At 32.5% G+C, this 17376-nt stretch overlaps 2 protein-coding genes and 2 pseudogenes across 3 annotated transcripts; 2 read left to right on the top strand and 2 right to left on the bottom strand.

The window, feature by feature from the left end:
- Positions 1-727: 727 nt before the first annotated feature.
- On the top strand, positions 728-1978 carry LOC120213490 (annotated as a pseudogene).
- An 824-nt stretch (positions 1979-2802) lies between these two features.
- LOC120213518 (peptidyl-prolyl cis-trans isomerase CYP19-4-like) lies at positions 2803-5524 on the top strand. 2 transcript variants are annotated; one of them, XM_039211630.1, is made up of 8 exons: positions 2803-2976; positions 3066-3110; positions 3222-3294; positions 3595-3642; positions 3747-3770; positions 4474-4656; positions 4823-4898; positions 5252-5524. In XM_039211630.1, exons 1-8 carry the CDS (start codon positions 2899-2901, stop codon positions 5388-5390), a joined length of 666 nt encoding a protein of 221 aa, XP_039067561.1. In that variant the 5' UTR covers positions 2803-2898; the 3' UTR covers positions 5391-5524. The 2 variants fall into 2 exon arrangements, with proteins under 2 accessions (XP_039067561.1, XP_039067562.1); XM_039211631.1 differs by lacking the exon at positions 3066-3110.
- Positions 5525-5839: 315 nt separating this feature from the next.
- On the bottom strand, positions 5840-6314 carry LOC120213520 (protein EARLY FLOWERING 4-like). Its single transcript, XM_039211634.1, has one exon. It carries the CDS (start codon positions 6197-6199, stop codon positions 5867-5869), a length of 333 nt encoding a protein of 110 aa, XP_039067565.1. The 5' UTR covers positions 6200-6314; the 3' UTR covers positions 5840-5866.
- A 4480-nt stretch (positions 6315-10794) lies between these two features.
- On the bottom strand, positions 10795-13787 carry LOC120213489 (annotated as a pseudogene).
- Positions 13788-17376: the final 3589 nt, after the last annotated feature.

The following is a 17376-nucleotide window of genomic DNA, read 5'->3' as shown; positions in this document are numbered from 1 at the left end:
TAAATAATGCCTTAATGTTATTTAATTATTTATTTGATATATATACACATACTCATAATTTTACTTATTAGATGTCAATTGGATAGGCAGATAAAAGAGTAATAATTTTAATTAATGTGAAACTCTTCCAATTAATAATTTTAATTAAACTTATTTTCCCAACAGAAGTAGGAAATATTAGTAATGAAAGAATAGGAAACAAATTAAGAAGAGATGAGCATCTATACATGAATAACATAAATAGTTCATATATATATATGGGATCATATTACATAATGCAAAATTGTTTTAGTTTTACACAGAGTTAGGACCGTTGGATGAGTGAAAATAGATGACTGAGATTGACAGTATGATATAAAAAGATATTCACTAGAAAAAAAAAGAGTCAATTTCAATAATATATTTTCACTCATCCAACTGTCCTAAATCGGTATAAAACTAAATAATTTTATATTGTGTAAGTAGATCTTAACCTATATATATGTGGCTTTTGAATACACAATTAATTTTATTTTTTTAATTAAATATTAATTAATTTTATTGGTTGTATTACTTCGTACGGATATAAATTAGAAGTTAATATTTTTATTAAATTAAAATACTTTCAAGAATATTAGAAATTTACTATTTGTGTAAAAAATGATTTAAGATATATAGTAATTTACATCCCAACTCTTCCTTATAAAGTATATATATAGAGTTAAAGCTTCACGGCATTGGATACCTTATGGGGAAAATTTATAGTAAAAGCCGTTCTGTTTTGGGCTATGAAACTCCCGATATTCATCGTTTTTTTCACTTTTGGTCTTGAATTAGGTCGGGGAAGTTCTGGGATCACTTACCTTTGCACCGAGATTGCCACCGGCATTGAGTTTGCGTGTAAGTCGATACCCAAAGAGAGACTCAAACACAATACGCAAGTTGAGGAAATTAAGAGGGAGATTAAAGTACTGCAACATTTATCTGGTGAGAGAGATATCGTAAGAATCAAAAGGGGTTTACGAGGATATCTTGTGCGTTCATATCGTAACGGAGTTGTGCCTTGGAGGCGAACTTTTCGATCTGATTATCAAGAAAAAGGAGAGACCATTGAACTGATGAAGATTATTGTGGGGATTGGGAAGACTTTCCATTCTCGTGGGGTTATGCACAGAGATTTGAAGCCTGAGAATCTTGTGTTTGTTAACAAAGATGATGCCTCTTCTCTTAAAGCTATTGATTTTGGACACTCCGTCTTCTTTAAACCAGGTATGTATGTGATCAGAGTTGTTACTTGCGTGACAAGTAATTTATTTTTACTCTCTTTCGGTGTTATTATAGGTCAATTTTTCAATGAGGCAAGAGGAAGTCTGTACTATATAGCTCCGGAGATGCTTCTGAATAAGGATTACGGACCCAAAGTCGATATTTGGTCTGCAGGCGTTATACTGTATATACTGCTCAGCGGTGGCATTCAACCGTTTAAAGCAGGTAAAAATATCGTCAATTATCTGCTACTGCTGTTGTTGTTGTGAAGATAATACCAAAGTATTGATTTTCGTTTTGCTTTATTCATTATGAACTTCAGAAACTGAAGAGGAAATGAAGAACTTGGTTTTGAAAGGACAAATGAATTTTGAATCGGAACCTTGGCTTCGAAGATCGGACTATGCGAAAGACCTTGTTCGAAAGATGTTACGAACTCGACCGTCCGAACGCTTGACTGCTAACCACGTGCTAAGTGCGTATGTGTTTCGATTTATGATTTTCGTAGCTGACTTTAGTTAAAGACTTGGTTTCAAGTGAAAATGCAGATCAACGTTTAACAATATCGCATGCTTTTGATTTGGTTCGGGTCATCCTTGGTTCTGCCAAAATCGGTCCCCGGATAAGGCTCAACTCCTTAGACCGAGAGACGTTTCCAGCAGCGAAAATAGGTTCGGACATAAACGAATGCGACCACACCAGAGTCTGGATACTTGAAAGATATCAAGAATAGAAGAAGCGAGTACAAAACAGAGTAGATGAAAGCATATATATGTACATATGTCTTAATTGAGTTTCAATATAGCCTTGTAATACATGTTTATGAAACCTTTTAAATCCTTATAAGACAATGAGGTTCATAATTAAATCTGCAATTATTGTTTTTAATAATATTGTTTTAAGGTTTGAACTTAAATGCTCCTTTTAGCAGAGTCATGTGTCATATCATTGCATTCCATCTTCTCCTTTTAGTTACGTGATAATTACATGTTTTAGCTAAATTTAGTTTTTTTTAATGATTTTTTGGTTTAATAATAGGTATCTGGAGATATGTATGGGTTAGGGTAGACCAGTTTTTGGCCAATAGGATTTTACCTAAGAAAAAATACACTCTTCACTCGAAATCCGAGTTGATATTGGTTAAGAAAATTGTCACGGGTAAAATTCACACCCGACTTTAATATATATATAATTTTTATTTTTATTCGATAAAATGTAGATCTAATTGAAAAAATGTATAGGGTGAGGAGTATTATTACAATTATTTCTTAATATATAAAGGTTAATTAAGCTATTATTTCGAGTCAAGACCGAGTCATTCATTTTTTATTATAAATTTGACAGAATCATATCCCTTAAAAACACGTTACTCAAAAAATTAGATTGTTTCAAATTAAAATTTATCGAGTCCAAATCTTATATATCAGACCTATTAATTTGTTTTTAATAAATTTTGATATTAATTTGTTTTAATATTATGTTATTTGTTTTTATCAAATTAATATTTCCATGGGTAACATCCTATCCATCAGTTTAAACATTTACTGGGATCATAAGATATACTAACGGACACAACAAAGACAGCCCAATAACCGGTTTTCCACTGATATTTCCCCTTTTCGCCATTGAAACAGCTGAAAACAAAAGCCAGATATGGCAACCAAGACGAGATTGGCTTCGGTTGCCGCGTTGTGGATTCTAGTTCTTTTTGGAACCTTAGTTTTGATTCAGGTACCCTTTCCTCTCCTCTTTATTTCCTTACCCAGGAAGAAAAAAGAAGTGAAAAAATGGGGTTCCCCCCTTCTTTTTGGTGTTTTTAGAATCGATTGAGCGACGCTGGAGTTTCCGAACCAAAGCTTAATCAGGTTTGTAGATTCCTTTCATGCAATTCGTCCTTTTGAATTTGTGAATCCATAGCGTATGTTAATTAAATTGAATTTGTTTCTTTTTTGTCCCCCTTTTTATGTATTTTTTAGGGCTTTGAGGATGATTCAGAGGAAATTACACATAAAGTGTACTTTGATGTCCATATTGATGGAAAATCTGCTGGTATGCTTTTATTTGATTTTCTGTAAAACTGGGATTTAATGTGCTAGTATAGTTGAAAGGGGGAAAAAGTCATCTAATTGATAGCTGGAATTATAAATTTAGAGTTTTTTTTGTTGTATTATAAAACAAGAAATCATTGGTTGGAAACTTAGATGTCAGATTTCGGTTTCTCTCTGTTTTAGTTGAGATGTCGGATATTGGTTTCTTTCCATTTTAGTCTTTCTTGCTTCTGTTATTGCTTTAGAAGGCCCCTTAGATACACTTATAGAAGTATCAGTGTTCATTGATTTTTGCTTTCAGGTCGGATAGTCATGGGCCTATTCGGTAAAAGCGTTCCAAAAACTGCAGGTGAATAGCTCAAATATTTTGCTGTTCTTTGATCTTCTTTTCCATGAAAAGATTGTGCAATTACTAGTTGGTTGTTATGAATCATATTTTTTTTCTTTTTGCAGAGAACTTCCGCGCCCTTTGCACAGGTAGCCACGTAATGTTTATTCCCTTCTTATATTGGAACTTTGTATGGTTTTAGTGCACGAATTCCCTAATATATATGAAGTAATGTGATTTATTTCTTATTAGCACCAAGCAGGCAGTACAATATATTAGTAAGATTGCAACGGTTTAGTGAAGTTTTCTGTAATAAAGTGATAATCTTTTTATTAATTGTGTAATTTTCACTCATAAAAGCAACTTATCTTCGCATAATTAGCATGTAAACTTAAAAACATCTGTTCCTGGAAGTTTTTGGCAATGGCCGGGCTGCCTTTTTCTCAATCTCAGTATGCATCATCGTATTCTGGACCTTAACATTCTAAGTAGCTTATCTGTGTATTTGCATCTTGGTTGTTTAGGTGGTTAATGAAAAATATAATCTTTGTTTATTAGGATTAAAACCTTTATTCGAGAGTCCTATAGTGTTGTTTAGCAGGCCTTAACACTATTAAAAAAATGTCTGAATACCAATTAAGAGTATTGTTGTATTGGATGATAATATCTCGATGTATATAAACATGCGGGATTTGAAATTTTAGTTCGTGAAAGAAAGGTGACTGCGTAATCGAATGAACAATGGATCTATGATTTAGTTTTGATGCTCGACTTTTTTTTTAGCTCTGATTAGTTAACCGGGAATATTCACTACCTTTAGCTGCCTACATATATTTGTTCCTTATATTACAGGGGAGAAAGGAACCGGAAAAAGCGGGAAGCCTCTTCATTACAAAGGGAGCACTTTCCATAGAATTATTACCAGCTTTATGATCCAGGGTGGCGACTTTACTCGTGGCGATGGACGAGGTGGAGAATCTATATATGGTGAAAAGTTTGCTGATGAGAATTTCAAGCTCAAGCATAACGGGCCTGGTGAGTTGTGATCCTTATATGGCTTATAAATTTCCTTGAACACATTGTTTCTATAAAAGGTTTTTATTCATTGGTGAAATAGTAAACTCGAACTGCAAACCTGGAAAGGCCTATAAGAAGTATATTATTAATTGTTTACTCTTTCAATCTTTTTCATTATGAGCAGGACGACTTTCAATGGCCAATGCTGGGAAAAACACCAATGGATCACAATTCTTCATCACAACTGTAACAACCAGCTGGTATTTGATTTGTCTCCAAACTTTTTATCCATGTTACTTATAAAACTACATGTATCCGTCATATATGTTCGATACATATTCAGATATAGAGACACGAGTACGATCCTCTAAATATATGGAAAATTTAGAGCAAATTGAGCTACCAACTTTAGACACATTACTACCTGGCAATAATCTCCGAGTTCAGATAATATAAGCATTTTCCCTATTTTTCTTCCTTGTGAAATATGTGGAAATGAGTAACATCAGTTTCTTATCTCGTGAGCAAGTACTGTACTTCAACCGTGTTGCTATTTACGTATGCAATTTTCCCTAGCTCACACATATGCGTGCTATTGATTTTTCCTTGAAAGGTTGGACGGACATCATGTCGTATTTGGCAAGGTGATTACTGGAATGGATGTCGTCTTCAAGATAGAAGCCGAAGGAAACAAGAGTGGTGTGCCAAAATCTAAAGTTGTCATTGCAGATAGCGGCGAGGTGCCTTTATAATTTACTCACTTTGTTTCAACTGAATGTAAACTTTTAGAGTCTGTTTTAATTGATAACATTCCCTTGTAGAGCATACATCAGTTACTTTCTTACTGCCATATTGAAGAAATGATTTAACGTTTGGGTTTCGAACATCTTTTCCGTGTCGTTTTGGTGTTATTCCCGAAGGTATGTTCTTTTTTTTCCCGTATGTCTCTCGTGGTTTTATCACCAACTGTCGAGCATCCTTTGATACTCGTGCAGGTGATAAAGCCTCGAGGGACCATGGTCTGCAATTACGACCAAACTATACAATAACATATCAAAACATCTCGATCATAAGTCAATACAAAACAGAAAACATAAATCCCAACAATTATCTCAAAAAAGTTCCAATAGGAATTATTTCAAGCAGCAAATAAGACACGGCTATGACACCTAAAAATCCCTTTTTTATTATTTCTTTTTCCATATTTTTATTATTAATAACGAAAGTTTCAGCCGTCCCTGTTGTGTCCATTGCTGTGTTGTTGAAACGCAGAGGAGAAATTGGAAGACATATCAGAGTAAAGAGAGACAACCTTGGAAATGTTCCCATTGAGTTCCTGAATGAGTGCAACGTTTTTCACCATGTTGTCTGGGATCTTGGACTGGTGATTCTCGTTGACCTGTTGGATCAACGCTCGGTTCCGGTCCAAAACCGACTGGACCTGCTTGAAATTCTTGTCCAGCGTTGCCCAAACCTCGGGGTTGCCCTCAACATAATCGGAATCATGGTTCCGATGATGCTTCAGTTTCTTGTTTGCGTTGTTTCTCGGGTTGTTGGCCATGGTCTTTTTCTTTCTTTCAGAAAATGGAGTTTTTTCACACTTGCATATAAGAAAGAAAGGCTATAAGGATGATGAGAGCATGTTTTAGGGTTTGAGTCATTGAAGAAATGCTGTGAGAAGGGGGAGAGGAGCTTTGGGGTATAAATTGTTGAAGGATTAGGATCGGGTAACCATGGAAAAAACCCGAAAAGGGTTGCAACTTTGAAGAAAGCTTCGTTTCACGCGCGACCAAAAGCGAGTGTGAATAAACATTTATATTCTCGGACAGCAATTAATCAGTAATATTTGCATTGTGCGTTAATAGTTAATACCGATAATGATTCTAAGTTTCTAATCTTAAATCGATATAAAATATTTTATAAATTTTTACTTTTTTTTAGAAATATACACAGAACACTTCATATAATCCCAATCGTGATTGCGAATGTTTCTGGTATAATAAATAATAATTCTATAAATAATAGTTTATCTTATCATAAAAGCATTCATTAAATAATTTTATTGTAAAAGAGAGATTTGGTTCGAAATATGTTGATAGGTGAAAAACACGTGGCTTGCATGAGAGTGGTTATGAAAGGTCATTGGAAATATCTTAGGCTGTACCCTTTTTGTCAAAAAAGGGCAAGAAGAAAGTAAAGGTGGCAGCAAAATATCTTGGAATATAATAAATATCACAAAGGGAAAACGTGCACTTTTTTTATTCCTTTTTTTCCTGGATTCTCACCACTTTTCTTTAATTTATTTATTTTAAGTTGCACTTTTTAGCACTTCTTCTAAATAAAATGACAAAAAAGGAAAATAAGAACAATTTTCAATTTGAGCATGTTATGGTATATTTGGTTTTTTTAAAATTATTAGGTATTTAGATCCATTGGTATATGATTGTTTTAGTTTAGTTAAGATTTCGAGTTTAGAATTATAATAATGTTAAATATTTTTTGGGAAAACTTTTTTGTCCTTTCATTTTTTATGTGATCCAACAAATTTAGTCTTTACTTAGATCGTTTAATGAATAAACGATGAATACTCCTAATTAATACAAAAATAATTTTGTTCTTCTCTAAATATAACATAGAAGGAAAAATATGAGTGAATGTAATAGTTTTGATTGAATTTAGAATCTTAGAAAAAAAAATAAAGGTTTTGAGTATCTAATTCAAAACAAGCTTGCTTTTTTATCTATATCCTATTACATCAATGTTCTATTTAAAACTCCAATGAATTTGATGTTATTGACTAATAGCACATCATTTTATGTTTTTCTCTTAATTTTTTTATTCTTCTTGTTTTAACCTAAATTAAAATTTAATTAGATCCTAATCAATCAATTATCATCCACTAACATTGATCATCATCAGTTATCTTGACGTAATAAAAATTTCATAAAATATGTTTTTAACTTGTATTTTCTTCTTCTTAAACCCGAATATTATAAATATCTCAAAGTTAAAAGGTGCACTTTTGTTCTTGAGTTGAGGTATATTTGATTGTTTTATTTTAAAGAAAAAACGATTTTATTAATTATTAATTGATTAGACTAATTGATATAAGATTATTTTAATTGTTAAATGAATAAATGAGGAACACTTGTGAATCATACAAAAAATATTTTATTAAAGAACAAGTTTTTTAAAAGATAATGTAGAGGGGAAACGAGTGAATGTAATGATTTTGATTGAATTTGAAATCTTAGAAAAAAATATAAAAGAAAGTTTTGGATTTTTATATAAAAAATAATTTGACCTTTATTCATATTGTATTATATATATATATATATTATATTTGAAATTTTTTGATTAAATTTAATATAATTGATTAATCAAATATTAATTTGTTAAAATTACTAAATTACTTTTATTTAAAAATATAATTTCTAATATTTTAATAATATTTTTGTCTTCTTATTCTTTTATATAATCTTTAGATTTAAAAATCAATACTAAAAGAATGAGCATGAGACTAACAGATTAAAACAAAATTTATTTATCACTCCACCTAAGATTATTTTTTTAAGAAATATATATTTTTATGTATAAAACACTTTCTTTCAGTCCCAACGAGTATGATAAAATTTAGTATATAATAAGTTTTTAATTTAGCTGGTGTCACAAGTCAATCAAAAACGAATTTTTTATTAAATGAAAATATTTTTGTATTTTCATAGTGTAGACACCCGTTTTTTTTTGGGTCTACAAAAATATTTTATTATATTATATATTTATTTATTTATTATTATTATTATATTTTTATTTTATTATTTTTACAGGTCCCGCATTCAACAACTTCGATTTAGTGAGATTCAGAAAATAAACCAACATTTTTTAATCTTATTGAAACACTAACACCAACGTATTTGAGTTCTATTGAAACACTAAAACCAAAGCATTTTGAGTTTAAGTATGACTCTAAATCTGAGCTAAAAATAGGTTCATTTAGACTATAAATAGACTCATGCATCAAGAGGAAAGGACACAGAGAAAAACGTGGAACCAAAATCAGAGGAAGAGGCAACGATTTGAAAAAACTGAGGGAAGAAAAGGACAAAAAATAAGCGTGGATGATCCAAAGCCAGTATCTAAAAGCACGAGGAGTGACAGAGCATTTTCATTGCAAATCTAGTTTCTCTACACGCAAAATATGAGAGGATGTAACAACTTTTGACTTATTTTTTTATTTCATTTATTTATTTATTTATTTTATATATATTTTTCATTTTCTCCTAATTTTAATATTTTTTTATTTTTTTATTTTTTTACATTGTTATATATATATATATATATATTTATTTTTTCATTTTTTATTAATATTATTATATTAATATTTTTTATTATTCTTTTCTTATGTTTATTTTCATTTTTACAATCTAATACTTTTGACTTTTTAGAGATATTTCAATCGATCAAAGATAAATAATTCGAATTGAATTTTTAAATTTTGATTTTTGCGATTAAGACAACCGAAAAATTAATTGGTACCAAAAGGGCGGTTCAAGTGTTCTAATCCTTCCTTGACTGTACCCGACTACCGAACCCGACATGTTTCTGGTACAACGCAGATCAGGTAAAATGGTGTCCGACCTACCTAAATTCGTTTTAAATGGTCGGCGACGATTCCAATTCATTTAATCCAAGTCGAAGCTCAATTCGGGACCCAACCGAAAGACGGTTCCGACACATAGTTTTATATAATATTTAAATAATAATAATCACACGTAGAATGTTTAATAAAAATTTAGGCTTTGCCTATGATCACCTTGGAGACCATGTGGAATGTCTGTTTTCTAGTTAGTCTTGAAGCAACAATACAAGTGCTAAAGCCTCGGAACATGTCTTCCAAATCGGGTAATCTGAAAGAGCCTGCTCAATCATTCAAGCTTTTTATGATACAAGACAACATTGCAAACACCATGTTGGAGTATGACTTGTTCTCTGATTGTCAAATTCTAATACCGAACCGGAGCTGGATGCCATTTATGACCAAACATAACGCTGTTTGTTAAGATCAATATCAGAATAATGATACCAGCAAGCTAATTAGGTTTGCTTGCATAACATTGTCACTATTGCTGTCTAATATTTAACGGTAAGCGATCTATTTGTAATAGTATTTTAATTGAGTGATCTGTTTGTATTTTTAGAAGAAAAATGACATGTTTGTTGTCTAATTCATAGTTAAATGACCTTGAGTGTAAGTTACCCTAAACATTTCCACCTTTAATATGACCGAAGGAGATCAAGCCAAAACAAAACTTACATCTCACTAGTATTTGGGACACAAACTATATAATTACATATATTCTCAAAGCAGATTTTCATGGAGAAACCAATAGTCCTGCAAGCACCAGATGCATTTTGAATAAAAGAGAATAGCTGCACTTTACCTGACCTAAGCAACTCAAGTCTATTGATATTATGACACCTTAGGTACCTGCAACATGTGAAATCAAGAAAATGCCTAAACCATCATATTAATTTTGTCAAATGTAGCCAAAATAAATTTGAATAAAGCATTTATCTGAAAAGTAGTGCAATTTTATGTTCCTTAAGTCATGTAGTGACTGGCCATTTTGTTAAGAATAAAGCAATATGTTTAAGAAGATCTCATAGAATACCTGCAGATTGAGCAGGCATATGAAGTTTCTCCCTGACGACGCAAGCTAGTTGGACGAAGAAGCTTGTCTCCAATAGAACAAAGCTTAGAAACAACATAACTCATGTCCATCCGCTCAATAGGTGATTCGGCAGAACAAATGAGTCCTATTTGAAATATTGAATTCAAGTGTTGAAGATGTATGCCATTAAGGGTAACATCTGCAAGTCTTCCTTGATCTCTCTTGAAGAAGAATGAGATCAATAATTTCAGTCACCCGATCAGGCAAAGCTTCCGCAACAAAGTTGTGAATGTTGAAACCTTCTTTGAACGTATCGTGAGTTGGCCCTTTTCCTCATAAACATCTCAAGCAAGAGAATACCATAGCTATACACATCACCTTTTGCCTTCCATGACGTATTCTACAATTAATTTATTATAAATTATACAATAACGATTGAAAGATTGCTTCGATGTTATATGTTTTGCTTTTAGATAATGTTATATTATGATAAAAGTGGAAGAAATGGATAAAGTGACTGACCTGGTGGAGCATAACCTATGGTTCCTCGTAACCCAAGGGAGCTCGACTGATGAGAAGAATTGTTAAGCATGTCTGCAGAAAGGATTTTTGCCAAGCCAAAGTCACTTAGATGACCAACTATCGTCGCATCCAATAGAATATTGCTTGGCTTGAGGTCGAAATGAATGATTGATGTTTCACAATGGTGCATGGTGCAGATATTCAAGTGCATGAGCAACATCGATGGCCACACTAATTCTTTGGAAGAAGTTTAGGTTTCTCATCTTCTCTGAATCTTTAATAGCAGTAGATGGATGCAACCAGTTCTCCAAACTTCCATTTTCCATGAACTGATAAATTAGTGCTTTAAAATCATTACCTTGGTAATCGACACCTGAAATTGCTGTTAATACCTTGACAAGATTCTGATTTCGAATGTTCTTCAAGGCCTCACATTAAATCAAGAAACTCCTAGAAGCTCTCTGATTCAGAAGATTAAGCACCCTTAACTGCAATAATTGCTCCAATCTCTACAAGAATTTCTTTGTATACATAATCAAAGCTTCCAGATCCAAACAAATTAATTCTGCACGGAGAATACATCAGTGACCTTTAGGTTGCTTTGGTATGATAACTTTTAAAGGGAATTCTCGACACAAGTTGTTGGCTGCTCTTTCTTCTTTCTATACCACAAGATGAGGAGAGAAGTACAAACCAAAGTCACTCCTAAAAGCACAATAACAATTGCAAATTTCAAGGAAGAGTTTGATGATCTTTTCGAGTTACATCTGGGAAAGTGTAATTCAGGAATGCCTCCACAAAAGCTTATTGTTTCCCTCGACGAATGTAGCACTTGCATTCTTAAAGATTTCTTCAGTAGGTATCACTCTCTCAAAATCATTGAAAGAGAGATTTATATACTTTAATGCCCTAAATTTCAGGAGAAAGTTTAAAACCCCACCTGAAAGATTATTGTTGGATAAGTCCAATTCCTCAAGACCTCTCAACGAACTCAAAGATGAAGGAATGGGCCCTTCAAACAAATTACCATCCAAGAATAGGTACTCCAGACTTACACAGCTACCAAGGTTGTCTGGAAGCAAACCAAATAACCTATTTTGACAAACATCCAATACAGCTAGATTTTTCAGTTTTTCTACTAACAGGAGCTTCCCGGTCAAATAGTTGGATGATAAGTCTAGTGTAATGGACAAGGATTGGAGTGCAAGAACTTTAGGGGGTATCGGTCCCCTAAGATTGTTATGAGAAAGACTCAGTAAGATCAAATTTTGGCACTTACCTAGACTTGAAGGAATGCTACCCTGAAGATTATTAGCATATAAAAGAAGTTTGGTTAGAACTGTCAAATTTCCAATAGAATGGGGAATAGTAGCAGAGAGAAAATTACTAACAGAGAAAAAATTCCTTTAACTTCTGAAGCCTCCCAATATCATAGGGAATAAGACCTGATAGTTGATTGTACGCTGCCCCTAAAGTCTCCAAATTTATTAGATTTCCAATCCCATCAGGGATTCTTCCCAATATTTTATTCCCTTGGATTAATAAAACCAAAAGGGTTGTGGAAAAATTGCCAATGCATTCGAGGAATAACCCACCCAAATTATTTGTGCTTATATCTAGAGATTCTAGTTTGGTATTATTGACCAAAGTGCGGAGAAAGTTCAAGTCACCATGATAGGTATGGCACATAAATATACCAGTAAAGAGGAGAGGGATGGAGCGGATGGAGTGGAGTGAGCGAAGCGAACGCAGCGAACATCAACTGTCTTACAAAAAAGTCTCGTAGAGGGGTTACGATTATATGGGTTGGGGGTGCGGGGCGGGTACGGTACGGTTAATTATATACCAAGTTTTTATTATAAATAGATATGTAACCTAAACCTATGAGACATTGAATAAAACTTCTAACGCCGCTAGGCACCGAGACGTAAGCACATTGCCGAACCTCGTTAAAATTCTTGTATCCTTTCGTTTTCTTTGCTCGATTCTTCAACACACCATCTCTCCCATGTCCCAAAGGGTTGTTGGATAGGGATAATCTAGACAATTTATTCAGCTTTTCTAAGATGGCACGTTTCCATTAAACACTTTTGCCCCAAATTGAAGTGCATTCAAATTTGAGGCATTGGTTATTGAAATTGGATTTGGCCAGAGATTTGGTTTTTAACCACAGAAAAGAACTCAACATATGGCATAATGATTACTAAGTCAGAATGAAGAGTACCTTGAATTTTGTTTTCACCAATATCAAGTTTATGATATTGGAAAGATTGAACATTGAGAACAATACAAGAAATTGAATTTTCGAATATGGAGAAACCTGAAAGGTTTGTCATTTGCCCCAAAGCTTCAGTATTATCCCGGTAAATTCATTGAATGGCAAATAAAGGACCTCCAAGGATGACAAGTTCCCCAAGGAAGGTGGATGCTCCTCTTAAACTGTTTTTGGCAAAATTCAAGACTTTCAGGTTTGTCAAAAGACCCAGAAGAGCAGGTATTTCTCCACTTAGCTGGTTGCCTCTCGCTTGAATTAATGAAATCTTAGAACAAGTAGATAGATTGGAAGGAATTTCACCACTGAAGGAGTTATTGATCAGATTTAACATTTCCATCTTCTTAATCGACCAATTTCTTGAGGAATCTGGTTGTAGAAGTTGTTTCCCGCTAGATTCAACTTCCGGAGAAAGATCATGTTTCCAATGTATGGTGATAAAGACCCCGAGAGTTCGAGGAATTGCAGTTCTAAATTGGTGACTCTCATATGCCTGACTGTATGTAACACACGCCACTGGCAGAAGTGAATGGAACTATTCCACGAAATCATTAACTTTGAACTCTAGTAAAGCTTGCTGATCAGTGTCATTTTCTCTAAGTACAGGGCTTGCTGTTGCTAAACCATAAGTTGAAGCAGGCGAGGAGAATTGCAACAAGGAAAAGGAAGCTGGACGCTACCATATCAACTTGAATCAATTTCTTAATTTATGAGACTGATTTGTATTTGAGAGTGGTTGGTTCATCAACAAGAACTAGAGTGCGGTATAAGTAGTTTTTGAACTCTGATATCATCCGATTCTATCTCCCATCAATTGGTTCAAGTTTTCCAACTTCCAAAGTCTTGTGGCTACCATTTTCATGGGCCCCTGCTTTACTTAGATGAGTGTACGATTTTCAAGTTTTCCAGATTCCAAAACCATGAGGCTTATCAACTTTTTTAACATTTTCAATGAAAATAAGAAGAAGAAAAAAAACTTTGTTAAAATTAAAGCAATATTGATTTCCACTAACAGCGACTCCTAAAGATGAACAGAATCTTCAACATCAGCTTGTCTATGACTATTATTATCATTGCAACCATATATTAATGATTCACCAACCAAATTGACTACTTCTTCGGAAAGGAAATTGCAATTCACTTATGCATGAATATGAACAGAATCTTTGGTACTAAATAATTCTTCCAAATGCTTGACAACTGACATCCATCAACATTAGAATTGCGAACGTAATGGAAACGCTGTAAAATTGAAGCCATATTGCCCCAATGCCTACGCTATGAAGCTTATATGCATCCTATTTTGTACCAATCCCGTCATAATCGTAGACATAACTGTGTCATTCTTGCGTTACTTTGCCACCACTTTCTACATTGACATTTATAAATCTATGTATTCAGAAAACATTAATTTTTTGTATACGAAATTGAGGGAGGGAGACTTCTCAAGTAAACGCTGACGAAAAGGTTGATTCTATGGAGCAGCAGGTTCACAATTATGGAGCCTGCATACACCATTATTTTTAAAATTATGAAAAAAGTTAATTGATTTCTTAGGTGAAAAAAAGGTAAATAGGTCACTCGATTATTAGTAAAATTACAATTTGATTGCTGAATTTTAAAATATCATAATCAAATCACTCAATTAATCTATAACCCTTCCATTAAAATGAAAGTTTGGTGTGTAATATTGTATTCATTAAAAGATTCATGTATTTCAAAAAGTTACAATCGAATCACTCAATTAATCAATTGTAACAATCATATCATATGGAATATAAAATCTAGCATTCCTTGTGGGCGGTGAACCTCACATTACACCATAAAATTCACATTGATCTCCCCATTCGATCATCATATTATTAGATTCTCTATGATCTCTCTCCAATATGATGAAAACCACACCAAGATTTGTAAACTTCTTAAATCCTAATCTAGGCCATCCACCATAAATGACCTTTGTCTTTGAATATGTTCTTCCTCCCGTCAATGACTGTGGAAGTCCGGTGGTCAAAGTAAAAAAAACAACGGTAAGGATAGAAGAAACACAGTTAACAAAAGAGAGAAACTGAATAAAGAGAAAGGTAGTCAAGATGTTTGACTTTTAAGAAGAAACAAAATATTCTTTATTGAATGAAATATCAGTGCAAAACATAAGCACAAACACAATTGGGCATTTATAATGAGCCCAACTAACTCTTAATTAGTTATAACAGAAATATCAACCAAGTAATACATCATGCATATAGTTCCTTTACAATTATTTGTACAAGTAATTTGTGATGAATTAATGTAGAATATGGCATTGGAAGTAAGTTCTCACCAAAAGGTAATGTGTATTGTTATGGCATCCTATGATGTTTTCGGGGGAAAAACCGACCAATGAAAGGGTTAAAGAAGGTTTTAGTCCTCGCAACTTTGTTAAGGTTACTTTGCTTGAACGGATGATGGAGATTGTAGATCTCATTCTTCTTCAAGAAAGACTTAGAGAAATTATTCTCCATGGGAACAACTTGGGAAATGAGATACATGCATCTTCAATGCTTGATTTCAATATTTAAAATAGGACTTGTATGCTCCCTCGAATCACCGAATGAACAGATCAACATGAACAATGTCTTTGTCAAGCTTTGTTCCGTGAGGGACAAGCTTCATTCAAATCGATTGTGTCACGAGGTTTCAAGTTAATATATTACTCAATTAATAGGGTAACCATCTCTTTTTTTCTTAAGGCACATTTCTACAACTTTTGACATAAATATTGTGACCAAATGATATGAAGAAGCTTACGAGGTTTCCTTCTTCTCTTAAGTTGCAGGTATCTAAGGTGCCACAAGGATGACCTGAGAGGCTTAGGTAAGACAGAATGCTACTACGAAAACGTTTTTCTTTTCTTCAAATCAAAGTCGGGAAAAGATGTGTTTGTTGTATTAATAATAATGTTGGATATTTTAGTCTAATTATTGTATAAGAACTGTTGTTGGTCACACGTCATTGCACTTTTATATGATAAGCTATGCAAAGAATCACTCGATTATTAGTGTTTTTCTCTTTTGATCATTTGACTATAAAAAATTATAAAATTTGAATTTTGTACTTTTCACTTGTCTTATCTACTGAAGTCATCAGAGAAAGTAATAAAGTATCGAAAATCTCCTTTGACTTGTGTATTCATATGTTAGTAACATAAATATTTAAAGGGAATGTTGTTTTTTTTCTAGATGACTCAAGCTCGAACAACCACATCTATGAGGTGTGTAATTGTCGATAACTAAAGAAAAATATAAACAAATACTACCTTATAATCATCTCGGACTATTCAAAAATTGTCACATAGCATATTTAAATGACTTTAAACTATAATTATTAGCCCTGAACACTAAATCCTAAATCTTAAATATAAGATTTAAATCCTAAATACTTTTTCCGCTTGGGAAATCATATATAACTTCACATAAAAGGACTTCACCGTTTTATGACAGGCCATGGGCCACAACAAACTGGGCTCACGGTTGCATCAGGCCGTTTGAATCCACAATTGACAAAATTGGAAATGTTTTGACCCAATGATTTATTGGGTTTGGATTTGATTTTTATTCGTTTATATTTTTTAATTAAATATATTTGATTCAATTTAATTTTTAGTTTAAAAGTAACTACTATTATTTAAATAATTTTTATATTTTTAAATTTGAATTATAAAATACATCAGAATTACAAATTTTAATGTCACATGTGTTATACTTGATTTTATTCATATAATTTATTATAATATATATTTAATTAATGTAATATAATATTTGTTATTCAAATTGTTGAACATAAATTAAATATATTAACAATTTTGGTAATTCAAATTGATGCCGTTTCTCTACTTTCATATTATAAGTTATATAAATATTTGCATTCTTATGAATGAAAAATAGGTATTAAAAATGAGTATTTTTTTTTTAAAAAAAATAGATAATTCAGTTATTATTTCAACTAAAAGAAATCAATATACATTAATTTTATATTTGTTAAAATATAATTTTATTTGATATTTTTTGTCAATTGTCCCACTTAAATTAATGTGATATAAATTATTTAATCGTAATTTTTATTTCATTACAAATTATATATTATATATACTTAGACATATTCATATATTCTTTACTTTGGTTGGTGGGTTCCTTCATTGGGACAAAAGTAAAGAATCCGAAACCCAAATTAAAATAACAGAATATCATACAATGCGAGAGAAGGAAGGTATCCACATTTTTATTTTTAGAT

This window comes from Hibiscus syriacus, unplaced genomic scaffold (assembly GCF_006381635.1).
Source record: "Hibiscus syriacus cultivar Baekdansim isolate YM2019G1 unplaced genomic scaffold, ASM638163v2 tig00110021_pilon, whole genome shotgun sequence".
Classification (NCBI taxonomy): Eukaryota; Viridiplantae; Streptophyta; class Magnoliopsida; order Malvales; family Malvaceae; genus Hibiscus; species Hibiscus syriacus.
This window is presented reverse-complemented; position numbering and strand designations above follow the sequence as displayed.

Coding starts and splice junctions, on each gene's coding strand:
- LOC120213518 (XM_039211630.1), top strand. CDS start 2,899: ATGGCAACCAAGACGAGATTGGCTTCGGTTGCCGCGTTGTGGATTCTA. Junction 3,643..3,746: donor AAGCGTTCCAAAAACTGCAG/GTGAATAGCTCA, acceptor TTCTTTTTGCAG/AGAACTTCCGCGCCCTTTGC. Junction 4,657..4,822: donor GCTCAAGCATAACGGGCCTG/GTGAGTTGTGAT, acceptor CATTATGAGCAG/GACGACTTTCAATGGCCAAT.
- LOC120213520 (XM_039211634.1), bottom strand. CDS start 6,199: ATGGCCAACAACCCGAGAAACAACGCAAACAAGAAACTGAAGCATCAT.